This window comes from Amblyomma mixtum, chromosome 1 (genome assembly GCF_055824585.1).
Source record: "Amblyomma mixtum isolate Tamu chromosome 1, ASM5582458v1, whole genome shotgun sequence".
NCBI classification, from domain to species: domain Eukaryota; kingdom Metazoa; phylum Arthropoda; class Arachnida; order Ixodida; family Ixodidae; genus Amblyomma; species Amblyomma mixtum.
The window spans coordinates 221,459,771-221,479,615 of record NC_143012.1 but is presented as its reverse complement, the minus strand read 5'-3'; the positions used below and the strand labels follow the sequence as shown (position 1 = coordinate 221,479,615).

At 47.7% G+C, this 19,845-nt stretch overlaps 1 protein-coding gene across 10 annotated transcripts in view; it reads left to right on the top strand.

The window, feature by feature from the left end:
• LOC149370983 (uncharacterized) overlaps nt 1–19,845 on the top strand; it is a 43,651-nt gene that overhangs the window by 13,703 nt on the left and 10,103 nt on the right. For 5 of the 10 annotated variants that reach the window (XR_016286505.1, XR_016286507.1, XR_016286504.1 and 2 more), the window contains 6 exons: nt 172–568; nt 1,791–2,181; nt 3,238–3,404; nt 4,054–4,184; nt 4,865–5,077; nt 11,450–11,788. Coding sequence is in view for 2 of the 10 variants with exons in the window: in XM_089564154.1 (XP_089420280.1) it covers nt 172–568; nt 1,801–2,053 (650 nt within the window). In the remaining 8 variants the exon portion in view is untranslated. Of the gene's footprint in view, nt 1–171; nt 569–1,790; nt 2,182–3,237; nt 3,405–4,053; nt 4,185–4,864; nt 5,078–11,449; nt 11,789–19,845 lie in introns of those variants that run through there. The other 5 variants (XM_089564157.1, XM_089564154.1, XR_016286509.1 and 2 more) reach the window with 5 other exon arrangements.

Here is a 19,845-nt window from a genome sequence, read left to right as displayed (position 1 = left end):
TTGTCTGCAATGTGTTTCCATCACGACTTCCTATGTTAACTTGCGTATGAAAGACGTTATCAAGCTAGTCTTGCCGTACCGTCGGCTGCCTGTCAGCATTAAGTTATCACTCTATCTATGTCTACATAGAGAATCGCTTGAAGCATGTCTTCTCCTGTAAAAACTGCGCAGGTTCACGATCATGGCCGCACAACCGCCCTTCGCTAAACCCTGCAGCGACGACCACTTTTCCGACAGCGACAATGATTCGCAGTCCTCAGACGACTGCGCGGTCTTGCTTAGACGTTGCACTTCTCAAGAGGATCTTGTACTTCCTGACCTCCTTCTCTCGTCTGATGGTCAACCATGGTCATGGCATGAGTGCGGAAGCCGTTTCGTCGCCCGACAACTTGGAGCTTCCACACCACATTCGACAGACGACGAGTCCCCCGAGCGCTGGAAGCCTTCCTCTTCTTCCGGGGAACACCCATGCGAGACACTACCCGGTTACCAGATTCACATGCTCAGAAGCGCACTCGTGTGGCACGGTCCAAGCACGTACAGGGCGCACTGTTTGCAAGAAGACAAGGTACTTAGCTCTCTGTTGAAAACTATTACTTTACCGCGAACATCTAGGGGCCCTTTCATGTCACAGTTGTCATTCCCTACTGCCTTCCTCAAAAGTAATACCAGCCCTTTGGCATATTTGTTTTCAATTTGTACGCATTCTTTCAACAGTTTATATAAGCATGCCGCAGTACATCTTTTTGTCCTGCTGAGGCGACTTCTTGAGGACAAATAATAGTTCATTTGTCATCTCACAATGGTAATCATCACGACAGCCTTGACTTTGTTTTTATCACTGTGCCTCCACTCTGCAGAATGGTTAAAGGTGCAGTGAAGAGGAATCTGAACTCGTCTTTTTGCCGCGGGAACTCGATCTACACGTTCTGAACATTCTTAGAAACTTCGACTTATTGCCCTGTGTGGCCGATGTCCCTAATTAAATCGAATTAACGTCTGGCTCCCGCCTTTTTTTTAATTCTCCCCGTAAGGTGGGCGGAGTCGACCAACGCTTGGAGTGCCTTTCAGCCAGCTCCGTGCAGGCTTGCCGCTGTGCCATCGGCGGAGTAATACGTAGTAATATGCGAAAGGAAATAGCCCGCGCGTATTTTTATTTCTGCGGGCTTATTTTGCGGCTATGTTATCTGCAAATGAAACTATTTATTCACGAAAACTTAAAAACAAAATAAAGCGATAGCAAAGCCTCCACGGAGCTGGCTGAAAGGCACTCCACGCGTTGGTCGACTCCGCCCAACTTACGCGCAGAATTAAAAAAAAAAGGCGGGAGCCGGATGTTTATCCGATTTAATTACGGAAATCGGCCACACAGGGCAATAAGTCGAGGTATCTAAGAATGCTCGGAACGTGTAGATCGAGTTCTCGCGGCAAAAAGACGAGTTCAGATTGTTGTTCATTGCACCTTTAACAGGTACAGTCGCGGGAAAAAACGGTTAGCACTAGTTACGTGCCACAGGAGCGGCAGATAGCAAAGCTCGGCGCTGCGGTTACGAACACGCATATAACAAAAGCGCCAGGTGTGTTCGCTAAGCACGGCTCCGCGCCATTCGCACAGTACGATTTTCACCGCTTCACTGTAGTCACTCAGCTAATCATTTCTACTCGCGACTGTACTGCGTATATTACGGCGGAAGTCTCTTTACATGCGTAATTGGTTGAGTCACTTTGCTGATAGTAGTTGCTTTATATTTCTGTCTCAGTGTCTGCATTAGCCATTTTTCCCTTTACAGGACGATGAAGCAGACGCCCGTGCCCTGCTGCTAGCCTCTTGTCAGCACGAGGAGCCGGCAGAAGTCGCAATCCGGCGCAGACGAGTCACGCGATCATCCAGCTTTTCTCCGGAGCCGCCCTGCGTCCTCCTCAGCAAGGAGACAGCAGCCGTATCCACAGAGGATGCCCGCACAACAACCCCAACAGTCCCACAGGCGCCACTCAAACAGTGGCCATACAAGTTGTCGTCACAAGTGCCTCGTGGATACCCACTGCCACCTAGACTTCCTTTTCTACAAAGTGGGTCATCGCGGCTCTTACGCCCAATTCCGTACCAAGCACGCAGACACTTTCCCGGACTGCTACCATGGCTGCGTGGCAAACTTCTGCGACCCGTCGACTTTTAAACAGGTACCACTTCAAAAGAAATCTCGATGCGAATCCTGGCTTTTCCCCAGGACCGTGCTATCTTGATGCGTCCTCAGAGGCTTACTGCCAACTGTCTTTATTTATCGCGCTCAATGTTCTCCATGCGCTACGCGTTCATTTGAAGCGATTCTTTAAGTTAAAGGTGCACTGAAGAGGATTCTGAACTTGTCTTTTTGCCGCGGGAACTCGATCTACACGTTCCTAGCATTCTTAGAAACTACAACTTATTGCCCTGTATGGCCGATTTCCCTAATTAAATCGAATTAACGTCCGGCTCCCGCCCTTTTTTTTGAATTCGGCCTCGTACGATGGGCGGAGTCGACCAACGCGTGAAGTTCCTTTCAGCCAGCTCCGTGGAGGCTTTGCTGTCGCTTTATTTTGTGTTTTAGCTTTCCGTGAATAAATAGTTTCATTCGCAGATAATATAGCCGCAAAATAAGCCCGCAGAAATAAAAATACGCGCTGACTATTTGCTACTACGGACTACTACGTATTACTCCGCCGATGGCAGAGCGGCAAGCCGCCGCGGGACTGGGTGAAAGGCACTCCACGCGTTGGTCGACTCCGCCCACCGTACGAGGCAGAATTCAAAAAAAAAGGGCGGGAGCCGGACGTTAATTCGATTTAATTAGGGAAATTGGCCACACAGGGCAATAAGTCGCAGTTTCTAAGAATTCTAGGAACGTGTAGATCGAGTTCCCGCGGCAAAAATACAAGTTCAGATTTCTCTTCAGTGCACCTTTAAGCTCTGATGTCTCCACTGCATGAAAGCCGAGGCGTACTAATTTACTTCTTGGCACCATGAAAGCTGAGAGGGCCCTCAGTGCTATGCTGCACGGTAGGTGCTTTCGTTTCATACAAACGCTAAGGTGGTGATGTGTTGATTTTTTTGACGCCCAGTTCGAATGCCTCTTCGCTGGCAGATTTCGCTGAGCATATGGTCCACTCTATAAGTTACTCGAATTCGTGGGCATTGGTCAGCACCAGCATGCACTTAGTTCCTTTTTGTCGTGGGCTGATTTGTAAGAAACTTTGCAGCACCACATGTGGCAGAAGATCCTGGCCGAAAAAGGCGTCTGGGGTGCATTCGGGTGCCACCCTCACATGGCCCGACAATAGGCAGAGGATGTCGAGGAGCACCTCAGGGCACTGGAACATCCCAAGGTGGTCGCCCTGGGCGAAATAGGACTCGATTACTAGCACAGGTGAGTGCGCTTGCTTGCGAATTTCTTCATTCCATCACACTAACAGCGATCAGTGCACGGATGGAATAACACATCAGATTGATCACAACATACCAGACTTCTACATTTATAAGAGTTTTTATGTGATTCGTAAGGAAACAGAGCAGAGATGAGACACAAGGAGTAGTTTCGCAAGACACACAGGGGCGCTGACTATCAATTCTGATAGTAAGCGCCCGTGTGTCTTTCAATGATCCTTGTGTCACTTCCTGCTCTGTTCCCTCACCATGCAAAAGAAGCAGCTAGCCCGTCAAAGCGCTCTTATGTGTGCTTTACTATGCTGCGCATTTGTGATCTGTGGCCAAAGCAGTTATTTCACAAGCCATCACGTACTGATAAAAGTAGAGTCTGTTCGGTCAGAATTTGAGTCACTGGGCCCCAAATACTACATTTCCGTGCGTGCAATTTTGCGTCAAAATTGATGCGTCTTTTAGGGTTGCTTCGCTGCGTCAGCAACCTTTGTTAGCAATCTATTGCAGTGTTTATTTCCAGCGCGCAGTCAAATGGGGGCTCTTGTAATTACGGATGCCGGTTTCTGTGTCAGCGGAGTTTTCTTCCTGTATGGAGCGTGCCTTCATTGACGAGCGTAACACACGTCTCGCTTTTGCAGGAACAACTTTGATCATAAAAGGCAGAAGCGCGTGTTCGAGAGGCAGGTCCGTCTGGCCCTGAATGGCCGTTTACCCAACATCATCCACTCGAGAGACTCCACGGCAGACACCTTCGAGATCCTTAAAAAAGGTACCTTGAATTCCTTGCTACGCTTGATTATGAAAGCTGCCTGGCGGAAGTCCGGGACAGAGAAGATCACGTGGCATGTACGTTCGCCACGATAGTGCCTTCACCTGTGGGCGTGGGTGTACGTGCATTGCAGGACCGCAATTTTAGAAATTTGCGAGATATAGCCATATAGCCGTAACTCATACAGCCGCAGTCTGGAGGCTAATCTCATTTTCGAAATTCCAAAAGGTGATATGGCAGTACCTATACCTGCCACTTAAATATCCTTTGTTGCAGAAGACGAAAAGCCGGTCTAGGTGGTTCCTCATGATTGAAACGAGACACACTAGATAGAACTATTGTTTACATGACTAAACTATTAATTGATGTCAACAAGACCTATTATTACAATCCTACACAAATAATCACGATTACTGAATAACGCTGTTCATAATAATTCAGGTTCGTTTTTGCTGGTACTGCCTCTAAATTTACCGTATGCTTTGTAATCCTCTTGCTGGATTGTCGATTTCTCGTCAGTATTGGTAGCATAGTGTGGTGACGTGTAGAATTTTCTATATTTTAGCTCTCAACACTTGTACAAACCGTATTCCTTTTATTTAGAATCTCTGGGCTGTATATGACAGTGTAGTTCAATCGCAAATTCTTCGCTCCCGCCCCCCCCCCCCCCCCCCCTACAGATGGTCCCGACTGAGTACCCGATTCATCGCCACTGCTTCACAGGCGGCTGGCAGGAAGCCCAGCAGTGGCTTAGCTAGTTTCCGAATCTCTGCTTGGGACTCACCCCCCTCGTGGGATTCTCAAACGCCGGCGATGTCGTCGAGGTTGCTCGAAAGATACCCCTGGACCGCCCGTTGATTGAGACGGATGCACCATATTTTCTTCCACAATCCGTCAGTACGGTTCTGATGTTAAAGTGGGCTCTTATGTGCCTGCATACAGCTTAATTTCCTGTGGATCGCTATAACACTTCTTTAACCACTCAGCACAATGTTTGCAGCGACAAGAAAATTCATATTTATGTGTCTGTAAGCAGCCTCGACTATTCAACAGTGTGCACAAAAGTTACGAAATATTCGCTGTTTTCCTCTACTTCATTTCCAGAGTCTATTTATGGCATATATAGGTTATGTCGTACGGTAGCATAGCACCATCTTTAGTCCCGTGCCAAGTGTTTTGCTCCGGTCAGAAATGATTCTTAGTGGTTTCAGCACGCCCGACTAACTGCTTGTACAGCCGTGGGTCTCCCCTGCGGCTCAATTTTGGAACCACTAGATGGGTCCCCCAGAATATAACGGGACATGTGCAGCAGATTCATTGTTATAAAATACCTGTAACATAAAAACATCGGCCCTGGAGCTCCGTAGTCGCGCTCTCCCGACGCGCAAGATGCCTGAGGACGTCCAACACCAGGCCGTACAAGTGGGCCAGGCTGTCATCTGTGCCGGCTCCCTTCGTCAACGGGACCCGACCATTTTCAGCGGCACCGACGAGAACGATGTTGAAGATTGGCTCACATCGTACGAGCGGGTGAGCGTATACAACAAATGGGACGATGTGACGAAGCTAAACAACGTCATATTTTACCTCGCCGGTGTGGCTAACCTCTGGTATCGCAACCATGAGGCAGATATTCAAACCTGGTCCACCTTTAAGACTAAATTTTCCGAAGTATTTGGTCGGCCGGCTGTCAGGCAACTCCGAGCCGAACAGCGATTGCGCGAACGATCTCAGCAGGCTAGTGAAAGCTTCACTAGCTACATTGAGGATGTCGTCGACTTGTGCAAGCGGGTCAATGCTCGTATGTCGGAAGCCGACAAGATCCAACACATCTTGAAAGGCATCGATGACGACGCTTTTCAGATGCTTCTAGCGCGCGACTTGCGTACCGTTGCTGAAGTTGTCACGCTCTGTCAAAGCTTTGAGCAGTTGCGCAAGCAGAGGATTCTGACACGCCAGCGGCCACAGCAGGTTGAGTCGCTCGCTGGGCTCACGCCTGCTCCTGAGCCATCGCTGCTACAGCAGATTAAAGACTTCGTGCGGGAAGAAGTGGCACGTCAACTTTCCTTTCTGCCGAGCGCTCATGACCGACCATCATATCTGGCTCCAGCCCTCCGACATACAATTCAAGAACAAATTGCTGAGGCTCTTCCACCGGCCCATCCGTCACCACCTGTCACGGTTCCGCTGACATACGCTGACGTTGTCGCCAGACCACAACCTGTGGCGGCTCCGCTCACATATGCCGAAGCCGTCGCGAGACCGCCTCCTGTCGCGGCTCCAGTGACGTATGCCGATGTCGTCGCAAGACCGCAGCCGCAAATCTATAATGCGCCTCCGGCGCATTTGCGAGGGCCAGTGGCTTACCGTCGACCTACTCCAAGGGTCAGCGATTATTGGCGCACAACGGACAATCGGCCGATTTGCTTCTTTTGTGGTCTCCCAGGTCATGTATCTCGGCATTGCCGCCGTCGTCTCCCGGACGCGGAAATTCCTCCCCAAGCTCCTGGGTACTGGCCTCCACCGAGTCAGTACTCTGTGCCAGCTGCGCCGCCGCAAAGTCGTACTTTCTCGCCGGACCGTTCTACCCTCTCCAGCCGCCGGCCCTCTTCTCCACGACGCCGGTCTATCTCGCCTATGCGACGTCGCCCCACCGCTATCCAGGAGGAAAACTAGGCGCCGCAGTTCCTGAGGCGAGAACTGCGTCCACAACGAACTTCGAAAGGCCTCATCCGTCAGCCGCTAACCTCATTGAAATTTCCGTCGACGGCGTTTCTGTCATGGCGCTTGTCGACACTGGTGCTGCGGTTTCCGTCATGGACGCAAAGCTGTGTAGTTCTTATTTGGACGTTTGGCCGGGGTGACGACGGTGGCAGCTGTAGACACACCATCGTCATGCGATCTGGCTTCCACAATCCGCCAGATCGTACGCGAAGAGTTAACCAGGTCACTGGAACTCACTCGAAATTCATCAGAGCTCCCTCCTGTGTATCTCACGCGTCCTACTCCGCCATCCGACGTTAACACAGCGGACTTTGAGGATCACCGGGTACCCCGAGGGCTGCGGCCGAACAACACACCGCGATTGCCCCCGGAGCAACGGTCCGGCTTTTACCAGCCTGTGCCGGCCACATACGACGACAACTTTCGGCCCAGTCCTTCGTATGGTGACTACTTGCCGGCGCAGCCTGCTCCCGTTCCCTCTCTTGTGTGTTACCGCTGTGGTCAACCCGGACACATCTCCCGATTTTGTCCCCGCCGACAACCATCCCGTTACGGCTCCTCGACCTATCCTCGGCGTCCGGATTACCAACGCGGTCCTTCTCGATACCCGTCCTGTCCGCCTGATTCCGGCAATTCATGGCCTGCACAAATGCGGAATAATTCGCCGGCGTCTGATAGAAGTGTGACGCCGCCTCCAGCCTTCCGTACACGTCGATCTCTATCACCCCGACGCCGCTCCTCCTCGCCTCCGCCGGAAAACTAGCCGCCGCGACCGATGGGGGTGAGGTCGCTGGAAGTCTGCCGTCGGAAGTGATACCCCTGCCTGTAGTTATGTTAAAGAACAAAGTACATGTGCTAGTGGATGGTGTACCTGTGATGGCTTTAGTGGATACCGGTGCTACTGTTTCGGTTATGAGTGCTGCGTTTAAGTGCCTCCTAGGAAGAAAAGTTTTGTTTCGATGGGACAAAAATGTCCAGTTTTGTGGCGTGAGTGGTGAACCGTTGCCAGCAGTTGGAGTGTGTAGTGTTAAGGTTTCTTTGGGTGGTGAAGTCTTCAGTACGGAAATGGTGGTGCTCAGCCGGTCGACGCACGACGTTATTCTTGGCCTAGACTTTTTGCAAATGTGTGGCGCTAAAGTCGACTGTCACACAGGTGAGCTCAACGTCGGCAAATGTTCCACCACTGATCTTCTAGAAGGCTCATGCAGGGGAGAGAGAGTGTTTTGTGTTGCCCGAGATACTGTCGTGCCTCCTTCTTCGGCTGTGTGCGTACCGGTTTCCTGCCCCGATACCGCTCTCGACGTGTTTGATGCAGCTGTGGAACCGAACCACTTGAACTGCATGAAGAAGAACATCTTGGTTCCTCATGCCATGGTTTCCGTCATCAACGGAAGAACTGAACTGTGGACAGTGAACAGTTCGACGGAATCTGTTGTTCTGCCTGAAGGCCTGAAGGCCTGAAGCTTGCGTCATGCAGCCAATACACACCGGTATCCGTTGCCTTGGTTACCGACGCCTTGGGCGCAGCAGCACCAAAGTTTTACGACGAGTCGCTGTTGCTCCGAATGATCGACAACTCGCTTTCTACGCATGAGCGCCGTGCACTGTTGACCATCCTCCAGCGATACTCCACTGTGTTTGACTTTTTGCAGCCCGGCGGCCCATCTTCCATCCCCTCGTCTCGAACCCTGCACAGGGTTGACACTGGTACGTCACATCCGATCCGCCAAAAGCCCTACCGAGTGTCACCGTCTGAACGCAAGGTAATCAATGACCAAGTGCAGGAGATGCTAACCAAAGGCGTTATACAAGAGTCCTCAAGTCCCTGGGCTGCTCCAGTAATTCTTGTTCGGAAGAAAGATGGATCATGGCGTTTTTGCGTGGATTACCGTCGTCTGAATGCCGTCACGAGAAAAGATGTATACCCCCTGCCTCGAATCGACGATGCCATCGACTGTCTTTTTTCAGCGTCATTGGCAAATCCCCATGCATCCCGCAGACAAAGAAAAAACAGCTTTTATTACGCCTGATGGCCTTTATGAGTTTAATGTGATGCCATTTGGCCTTTGCAATGCGCCCGCCACCTTCGAGAGATTTATGGACACTATACTCCGCGGTTTGAAATGGGAAATCTGCATGTGCTACCTCGACGACGTTGTCATTTTCGGAAAGACGTTCAGTGAGCACAACGACCGTTTAGCTCTCGTCCTCGACTGTATGCGCCAAGCTGGCCTTGTGCTTAACTCTAAAAAGTGCCACTTTGGTGCGTGTCAAGCGTTAGTGCTTGGACACCTCGTTGATAAAGACGGCGTCAGGCCTGATCCAGCCAAGACTGCAGCTGTCGAGTCGTTCAAGCCACCACAGTCTGTTAAAGAGCTGCGGAGTTTCTTGGGCTTATGCTCTTACTTTCGCCGCTTTATTCATCGCTTTGCGGATGTATCTTACCCTCTGACAGGTCTACTTCAGAAAGATGTGGCTTTCGAGTGGACACCTGAGTGCGGCTCCGCCTTTCGCCAACTAAAATTCCTTTTGACGTCTCACCCTGTACTTCGCCACTTCGATCCCTCCGCTCCCACAGAGATTCACACCGACGCCAGCGGTGTTGGCCTCGGCGCTGTTCTCGTCCAGCGGTGCGACAACAAAGAGCACGTTGTTGCGTATGCGAGTCGCTCGCTCAGCAAGCCGGAGCGCAATTATACAGTCACTGAGCAAGAATGCTTAGCCGTCGTCTTCGCCACGCAGCGTTTCCGTTCCTATCTGTACGGAAGACCGTTCACCATCGTCACCGACCATCATGCCCTCTGCTGGCTCGTTAACCTTCGCGACCCCTGCGGACGCCTTGCACGGTGGGCTCTCCGGCTACAAGAGTTCGACTACACAGTCGTCTACAAGAGTGGTCGCCGTCACGCTGACGCGGACTGTCTTTCGAGGCTGCCCCTTCCTGAGTCGGAGTCTAACATCGATACGTTGGACCACTGCGTCGCGTCAGTGTCACCTGTTTTTCCTGATATCGCAACGTTCAAAGCGGAACAGCAGGAAGACTTAACCCTACAGTCTCTCCTTGCGGAGGCTGAAGACCCTTCCAACGTCAGCCACTTTTGTGTGCGAGATGGTCTTTTGTGGAAGAAAAACTATTCTCCTACGGGCCAGCGCTTTCTGCTGGTAGTTCCGAAGAGCCTGTACTCCTCTGTCTTGTAGGCCATGCACGATGACCCTACATCTGGACATCTTGGTTCGGCACGGACGCTGCATCGTACCCAGGCGCGCTTCTATTGGCCGAAAATGCGGGCCACGACTGAGCGGTACGTCGCCAGCTGCACTCAGTGTCAACGATACAAGCGACCTACTAGCCTTGCATCTGGTCAGCTTCACCCTGTGACACCGTCTGCAGCACCGTTTGAGCAAGTGGGCATAGATCTGCTGGGCCCGTTTCCAAAGTCCTATCATGGGAACCGCTGGATAGTGGTTTGCGTCGATTACCTTACCCGGTATTGTGAAACGGCAGCTCTACCCTCGGCTACAGCGTATCATGTGTCCTCTTTTCTGCTCCGATTCATAGTTCTCCGTCATGAACCTCCAAAAGTTATCATTAGTGACCGTGGTCGGCAGTTCACCGCTGACGTCGTAGAGCAGCTTCTCCGTTCCTGCGAATCACATTTTCGCCATTCCTCGCCTTACCATCCCCAGACGAAGGGGCTCACTGAGTGCACGAACCGCACGCTCACTAACATGCTGTCAATGTATGTTGATTCAAGGCACAAGAACTGGGATAGCGTCCTGCCGTTCATCACGTATGCGTTCAATACCGCGCGCCATGAGACTACTGGCTACAGCCCCTTCTTTTTACTGTATGCACGCCCCCCACGCTACACCCTGGACACCATACTACCATTTTCTGACGAGCTCCATGAAGATCCCTCTATCGCTGAGACACTCTGTCTCGCCGAAGAAGCCCGGCGCCTTGCTCGCCTTCGTGTTCTCGCCTCCCAAGATCGGTCAAAAGCGCGCTACGATGCCCACCGCCGTCGCGTTACTTACAGTGCCGGTGATTTAGTCTTGTTGTGGCGGCCTATCAGAAAGCGAGGATTGTCTCAGAAGCTGCTGTGCCACTACGATGGACCCTACGTCATTATTGACCAAATTAGCGAACTCAATTACCGCATAGCTCGTCTCACGGCAAGCGGCCGTCGTTCAGCGCGAACCGAAGTCACTCACGTTGCCCGGCTGAAGCCCTACCATTCGCGCGGCGCTGCTTAACTCGCCCAGCGGGCTTCGGCTGCGTAGGGGGAAGTGTGACGCCCATGAAAAGGCAATACCCATTCTGCGTGGTCGGCGCTGCTGGATAAGCCGAAGATGAGGAGAACAAAGTTGGTGGCGTCTCGTGCTCGGCAAGCGGACCCAGCTGGTTTTTCGTTCCTCCGTCCCAGTCTTAATAAACCACTGGGCGTAACAATATAGTAATACATGTATTCGCGTGTTCGCTCGCCAGATGCACCCCCTTTCCGTTTGGTAACCTCTTCCCCTTCAATGTGTTCTTTCAGGAGTCGGGACGTCTCAAAGCTTCCCACCCCGGGACGGCAAAACACGTGGCCACCCGGCTTGCCTCACTGCGAGGTATCGAAGTGGAGGACGTCCTTTCGGCAGTCCGCAAGAACACCCACCGCACATATAAAATCTAACGTCGTGCTGTGCGACACGCCGCAGTGCACAGAGTATGCTGACAATGGGGCCTCCCCGGCTGCCTGTCACCAAAATTAGTGCTATTTTAATGTTACTTCCGCACCGCGCTTTTATATTGTATGTGGGCAGCACAGCATTTTTTGCTGTTACTTCCTGGTGTAGTTTTTATAACGTTGTAAATAAAAGTTTCTTTTTAATGATTTCGCAGTTGTGTTCTCTGGCTTGCATTGTGGTTGCCTTGCATTTGTCCTTAATTGATCTCATAGTCTATAAGCTGACCGCTGTTTTCAATATTTCGAGTTAGCAATAAGGTATTGCTTGGACATTTTTACACGGATTCCACCGCCCCGTCATGTGATGTTTCAAGGGATTCAAATAGTAAATGACTGACTTCACAGCAGTATATTCGCCTGTCGCACGGAGTGAAAGGATTTTTAAGGATGAAATGTTTTTATCCCTATTTTCCGCGAAATGAGGCAAATATTGTCCGGAAACCACAGTGCTCCTGAAGCCGAGCATAAGAGCAAACCTGACAACTGAAACATGCGGATAAGCTTAGCCGCAATATTGGGAAACTTTTCGTCCGAAAAATGCTGCGTAGAGTGAGATTTGAACCAGGGCTGTTTAAAAAAGATCAGCCTCACTGCCCGCTGCCTTGAGACTGAGGGCCTTGAGCGCTTTCTTTTTTCGTTTTATTTATTCAGCCGGCCATCATCGCAGCCTGTGGCACCGCGTCTTTGTTTGGTCGTTGCTGACCTCAGTCGACTCTGAACATACCCATCCGGGGCCATTATCCATGATTTGGAGTGAATACCAGCGCTGTTCACATAGACGAATGAGCGAGAAAAAGAGGAGTGCGGCGGAAATGCAGAGTAGCTAAACTATTTAAAACTAGAAAGAGTAATAAAAAGAAGTACAATAATTTCGATTTTATTTAACGAGGAAATCTTCCAGCTGCAATAATGTATCCGCGAATGTATTCACGAATCTTTTTTCGCTTGCACTGAATGAAGGAACAACTGGCAGTGACACAAGGAGCCCTAACCACGAGCGAGAGACCCCAAGCATGTCTTCCTCAGAAGTGAGAACCGCGGTTAAGATGGAGGAAGTTGTTCATTTGATTCAAATTTCCCGCAAGTGTCCCGAGGGTTTGTTGCAGTGCACCTGCATCTGCATAAATACAAATTAAATTGGGTGTCTGCAGTGGCAAAGCGTTATTGACATCTCACAAAAGTATCTTATGGCGGGCTAGTTGGTCTGAATCGTTCATATTTTAAAACTGCGCGAACAAAAACAAGGACCGAGCAACAACACAGCAACACACACTGCGCTTGTGTGTGTTACTGTGTTCTTGCTCGGGCCTTGTTTTTGTTCGCGCAGTTTTAAAATATGAACCTCACAAAGCCTTTATTTACCTGACCGGACATTGCAAGGGTAGGTTGCGCGCGGAAAACGCGGGACGTTGAGAAAAGGATACGGAAGCTGGCTTAGGTATTATGACGTAGGTAAATAGCCTTGTGGGTGAGGTAAGGATGAAGCCCGTGAAATCAGAACGTTCATTCACGCAGCAAATATAACAAAAATTGCAGCGTAGTCATATGGATCCTTAGCCGCTACGGCTAGTGATTGATCCATTACAGACTTTTTCAAACATAAAATAATCACTGTACGGAGCAATGCTACAAATAACAACATGTATTTAGTTTGGTGCGTTCAATTCCTCGCTGAGATAATACCGTTTTAGTGACGCCACAAATTTGGACGGTTTTGTTTTTTCAGGTTACACGAAACGTTAGTCCATATTTTAGCCCCGTTGAAAGATTAGGCACCGCAGCATTCAGCAAGATGATGATGTCGTCAGGCTTAATAATGAACGGCTGAAAATCCACGAGTCGCACACTCGTCCTCAGAAATCTTCGTTGTCCTCTTAAGCGCTGGCGCATTATGTTTAAACAGCTAGAAATGGGAAACATCTCCAACAGAATGAAATGAGGGACGGGATATGTTACACGGGTAGTGAGCGCCGTACTTGCCAAAAAATCGGCCGCCTTGTTAAAATAGATATGAGACCAGGTACTCACAAAAAACGTACCTCACTCACAGTGCGCGGAACAAGAAACCTAAAGGAACGATTCAGATTTTTTTTTTAGTCAAGTGACAGACTAAAACTGAGCTGGGAATTCTGCGAAAAGCCAAGCCAAGAGCGAAAACCTCTACAAAGAATAAATTAATATAATTAGGAATGCCGAATAGAATAGCTCCAATCCAGATCCTGCAAAGGCGCTATCGCCGTTTTCTCAAAGTTTTCCGAGGCATCAATGGAGAGAGCACTGTGGTAAGAAAATCTCATGATGATCAGCAAGAAGGCCATTTAGGGTATCAGCGGGCATGCGTTACGCTTTGGCGAAGAAAACAGTAGTGATATAGTAGTAGTATCCACTGTGACGGGACAGATACTGTGGCAGTTCCTTTCCTCAGAAACCAATTTCAGCTTCATCGGTAAGAAGAGTCGGCGTGATGATGCAATTCCGGGAACGACGTTAAGTGGGGGACGGGTATCCTGGAGCTTGCAGGCTTACATATTTAGTGATTATTCATTTGGTATCCCTAAGGGCAGTTCTTATTATATGCGATGCGCATCACTGATTGAACGCGTCCTCAAAAACAAACAAGGGCATTCATACAACTCACGAACACAAGAAAAAGTCATACTATAAATTAATATCTTCGCAACAGCAAATATATCGACTCTGACAGCTCGCAAGTTTATCCGGTTAAGCACGCACTAGTTCTTGTTGATCCGGCCTTGCACGTAAGCGCAGTAGCAACACTCATCTCTTGCGCACGAAAGTGGTTAAAGTCATTGTGGTCTTGAAATGAGGAAACGAAAACAATTTATCAAAACAAGGAACAAATAAATCATTCCTATCTTCTCTAAATGCATTTGAACACTTATTTACATAATAATGACAACATATTTTTGAAAAATAAAATTCGTTTTGGAATAAGGGTTGTTATCAGAACAAGGCCGTTCTTTAGCTTACAAACGTTGATTTCAATCTATTACGAATTCATACACTCCCATATTAATTACTGTATCACTTCATGGGGTAGCACATACAGAATTCATCTTTCTATACTCATTTCTATGCAAAAACAAGCACTTAGAATCATCACTTTCTCTTTTACCCAGCCGTACGCACCTTTGTTTCATTCACTTCATGTCCTGCCCCTTGAACATCTACACAAATTTCAGGTCCTGGTTTTTCTTTTCAAAGTCATCAATAAGTATATATGTGTTAATTTTGTCCCTGAAAATATAATTACTAATAACAATGTCACGCGTTTTGCTTTGTCGAACAATTTATTGTTGCCAAAAGTACGCACTAATATGGAAAGCAAACTACATCGTTCTTTGCCATCTCAACTTGGAATAATTTGCTCCTTTCACTGGAATCCCCAATGTCATTGTACAAATTAAAAAAAATGTTAAAACACCACTTGTTTGAATTCTTAGATGTTTAATAACGTTGTTGTGTTTGCAATCACTATGTAACATTCATTTGCTGTACACTTCTTTCCTTTTTGTCTCTTTATTTGCCTTCCTTTTTTCTTTTTTACCTCGGATTGTTGTGCATGCGCCGGTTTATGTATTCTGTTCATGTAGCCATAGGAGGCCCTATTTGCAGTCTCGACCTTTGGGCCTCCTGATGTATATACCCCACAACCATGTACTGTAAATATGAAATAAACTTGATTTGATTTGAAGACAAGTGGCCAGCTAAGTTCCAGATCGGCCGATCCACTGAATCAGCATTGGTAATACGCGAAGTGCCAGTCTTAAAGGCTATCGAACGTAGAATAGTAACCCTTAGCATATTTATCATTTTCTCGAAGGCTCTCAATCTCGTTAGTCACGGGATGATATTAAAAAACGACTTGAAGTGCAAAGCATTACCTTTGTTTAGCCGTTGGAAATTGCAAGCTGCCATGAAACTCCATTCCCGAATATTCTAGAAAAGTACTACATATATTTAACCGGAAGTTCACTATGAAGGCAACTTTTTTCGCATATCATAAGAATGCACCCTAACAAATAAATGTACGAACAGGCACTTCTTCGGGATGATTGTAGTTTTATGCATTAATTGCCAACAAACCACTCCAATGGTTTTTTATTGAAGTCTTAACTATTCGGCGAGTGCGCAGCACAAATTTAGATAAAAAGGTTTTCCTAAGCAACGAAGGGTTAGAGCATTCCCATCATTATGGTTGTAACAATATCATGCAATATTCCGCAGTTCCCGACCGTTAATGTAAAATAAACGCACTCCATTGCTTTTCTATTGCAGTCACGACTATAGGTGCTAGCGCACGACAAACTTTAAACGCTACATTTTGCTATGTATCGGAAGGCGAAATTATTCCCATCAATATGTTAAAAAGAATATATCTCAAAATTAGCAACAGTTGCCTCACGATTAAAAGTGGTGTCAAAGAAAGATGGACTCACGACCGGAAAATGTGAAGGTAATAAAAATAGTTGGCTTATGAATGAAATAAAATGTGAGATAGCTGAACGCAATTTTCACTCACCCCGGCTGTTTTGAATATGCATAAGCAATGTAGTACTCGCTCTGATTCTGTCATACCTTTTGTTTACGCTGCTGCCACCAATTGTATTCTTACATCCTAAAATATTGCCGATTTGGTCCGTCACTCAAATGAAGTTTTCGGAGCACAGAATAAGTGGTGCCTTAATGACTTCTGAACAAGTGATTCCACTAAAATAAGAGCTCTGCTCTTCAGGCCGCAAATAAATTTGAGATGATGCCCCTCAAAGATTTCCAACTCTCCCATAAAAATAATCTTCTCGTTGTTAAGAACCTTCTCGCATTTTTCGATGATGATTTATCATTTGTCATTCATTTGAATGCTGTAATTAGCATAACTTTTCTCACTACTGCTCTTCTTACAAAACTGAGGTCTTTCTCTGCCACCGGCATTACAGCACTATATTAGTTCGCTCTTCATGCCACACTAACTTTACTGGAATCTGTTGCCTGCTGGCAAGCTTATGGTAGGGCGAGAGCGAATTGATCAATAACTCGAAGTGAACTCACTTCGAGTTATTGATCAATTCGCTCTCGCCCTACCATAAGCTTGCCGTCCCGGTCAGCTCAATTGGTAGAGCGACTGCTCCGGTGAAGCGGTGGTCCCGGGTTGGATCCCCGGACCAGGACGAATTTTTCTTTAACTACGAAGTTTCTGAGAAAGCTGTATAGCTTTCCTTTGTAGCCGTATGGCTGCGCTCGGGTGGACGTCAATGAGTAATTACTCCCTTATTAGATGCCTTCAAAATACTGGACTGCACCTTGGGAGATGCTCTGAGCGGTTCCACACGGTGCCAAAATACCATTGAGAGCACTGGGAAGGTACAAAAATAAACTGTCACTCAAATAAGTGTTTTTGCACAGTTGTGATTCTCTCCCTCGGCACAGAAAATGGACAAAATAGTTCCGGACCAGAACAGCCACGAAGCGGTAATAGTTTGAAAAGTTTAAACATAAAAGATTTATTACCATTATTAATGCTATCGCCATTGCTGCCACGCGATGGCAGTGGTGGCACAGAGGTAGAGCATCTGCCTCGTGTGCAAGAGGACCGGGGTTCGAATCACGGTGCTGCACAATTCTCCAGTGGGTTAAAAAACAAAAACTCGACGTGTCGATGGAATTGCATAACCAGGCATGGGGTGTGGCCTGATCTCGGTTACTAGGGCCGACAACGCACTCCCTCACCAGCACAGGATTTGACCACCCTGGTGTAGTACTTGGCTGTAACCTTCTATGAACAAGCCAATTAACCATCGGCCCCCAGTCCCCAGCAGCTGCGGAGGAACTGACTAAGGCGGCGGTCAGACCTGTGACGCAGTGGAGGGTGCTAAGAATCCCTTGCTCCGGACAGGCCGCCATTGGAAACTGAACCAGGCAACGTTTAACCTTATCCAGTGAGGCTAGCTTAGCAGTGCTGTTGGAGGAATTAGCGGGTATTAAATGGGATGTCATAGGGCTTAGTGAGGTTAGGAGGACAGATGAGGCCTATACAGTACTAAAGGGCGGGCGCGTATTGTGCTATCGTTGATTATCAGCGGACAACCGAGAACTAGGTGTGGGATTCCTCATCAGTCGGGATATAGCTGGCAACATAGAGGAGTTTTATGGTATTAACGAAAGGGTGGCAGCTATCATAATTATTCTTAATAAGAGGCACCAGCTGAAGGTGGTGCAGGCGTACGCACTTACATCTAGACATGATGACCAGATCGTTCAAAATATCTATTAAGATGGGAGTTGGCATTGGACGAAGTAAAATCAAAGTGCACTGTACTAATGGGTGACTTCAATGTGAAGGTACGAGAGTAGCAGGCCAGCGACCAGGCGGTAGTTGACTATTGCGTAGGTTCAATGGAATTGCAGGGGGAGTTATTAGTGGAGTTCACAGAGAAATAAATTACGGATCATGCGTCCCTGCTTTTACCAGCGAGAAAACAAGAAGTGGACTTGGAAGAGCCCCACTGTTGAGACTAAAAATGCAATAGGCCCTTGCATTGTAGAGGATGTGGAGGTCTTCGGAAGGGTTCGTTGTAGTGACCACAGAATGGTAAGGTCTCATGTTAGCTTAGATTTAAAAATGCAGCGGAGAAAACTAGTGAAGCAGAAGGCCATTAACGAGTTAGCGGTAAGAGGGAAAGTAGAGGAATTCATAGTTTCGCTGTAGAACAGATTTTCTGCTTTAATTGAAGAAGATGACCGTAATGTTGAAACAGTGAAAGATAATCTCACAACAATCACTACGGAGTGCGTCGTAGAAGTAGGCAGTAGGATGGTTCGACAGGATACTGGCAAGCTATATCAGGGGACGAAAGGCCTGATTAAGAAACGGCAAAGCATGAGGACGCCTAACCTCACAGACAGAATAGAACTAGCAGAGCTATCGAAGTTAATAAATAAGCGCGAGGTAGCTGACAAAAGGAAGTTTAACATGGAGAAAATAGAGCATGCTCTAAAGAACTGAGGTTGCCTAAAAGCAGTGAATAGAAAACTAGGCATAAGTAAAAACCAGATGTATGCACTAAGAGGCAATGTCATTAGCAATAAGGATAAGATAGTTAAAGTAGCTGAAGAGTTTTACACAAATCTATACAGTAGCGAATGTAATCAAAATGTTAATGAAAGAGGCAGTTACTGCACAGCAATGGGAGATCCCGCCAGTAATGAAGGAAGAAGTAAACAAAGCCTTAGGAGCAATACAAAGGGGGAAAGCAGCTGGTGAGGATCAGATAATAGCAGATTTGTTAAAGGACGCAGGAGAGATTGTGCTCGAAAAACTAGCCACCCCGTATACGCAATGTCTTGTGACCTCAAGCATGCCAGACGTTTGGAAGAACGCTGACATCATCTTAATTCATAAGAAAGGAGACGTCAAGGACTTGAAGAATTACAGACCGATCAGCTTATTGTCCATTGCCTACAAGGTGTTTACTAAGGTAATCGCTAACAGAGTTGGAACAACCTTAGACTTCAATCAACTGAGTGATCAGGCAGGCTTTCGTAAAGGATACTCAACAATAGACTATATTCATGCTATCAGTCGGGTGATAGAGAAATGCGCAGAATATAACCAGCCCCTATATATAGCCTTCATTGATTACGAGAAAGCACTTGACTCGAAAACCTCAGCTGTCATGCAGGCATTGCGGAATCAGAGTGTAGAAGAGTGTTATTTGAAAATATTGGAAGTTATCTACAAGGGCGTCCGCAGAATGTTTTGCAGCGGGGGCACCATTGGTTGTTGGCGCCGGAGGGGGGGGGGGGGTATGTTCATAGCAAAAAGGCACTATTAGCGGAGTAAATTTATTTATTTATGTATAAATAAAAATAAGTAAAATAACGCATGAAAGAAAAATTACAAACATCAAATTAAAGCGTGGCTAGGAGAGATACATTGGAGTTTATCAACGAAGAAACAATTAAAATTAATAAAGATGCAAAAAGATACTATCACTTCGTGGAGAAGAGTGCTCAGTCTTGCTGCATACGGGTTCTCGACTCATTCGGATTGATGACCAGCACACAGCACAATATGTTCACAAACACGCAACTACAGTTACTCAGTCAGTCTTCTTTGAACAGCAACTGTAGACACCTCGTATTTTTCGGGGCGAATTGCGTAATTACACAGGTGATAAATTCAT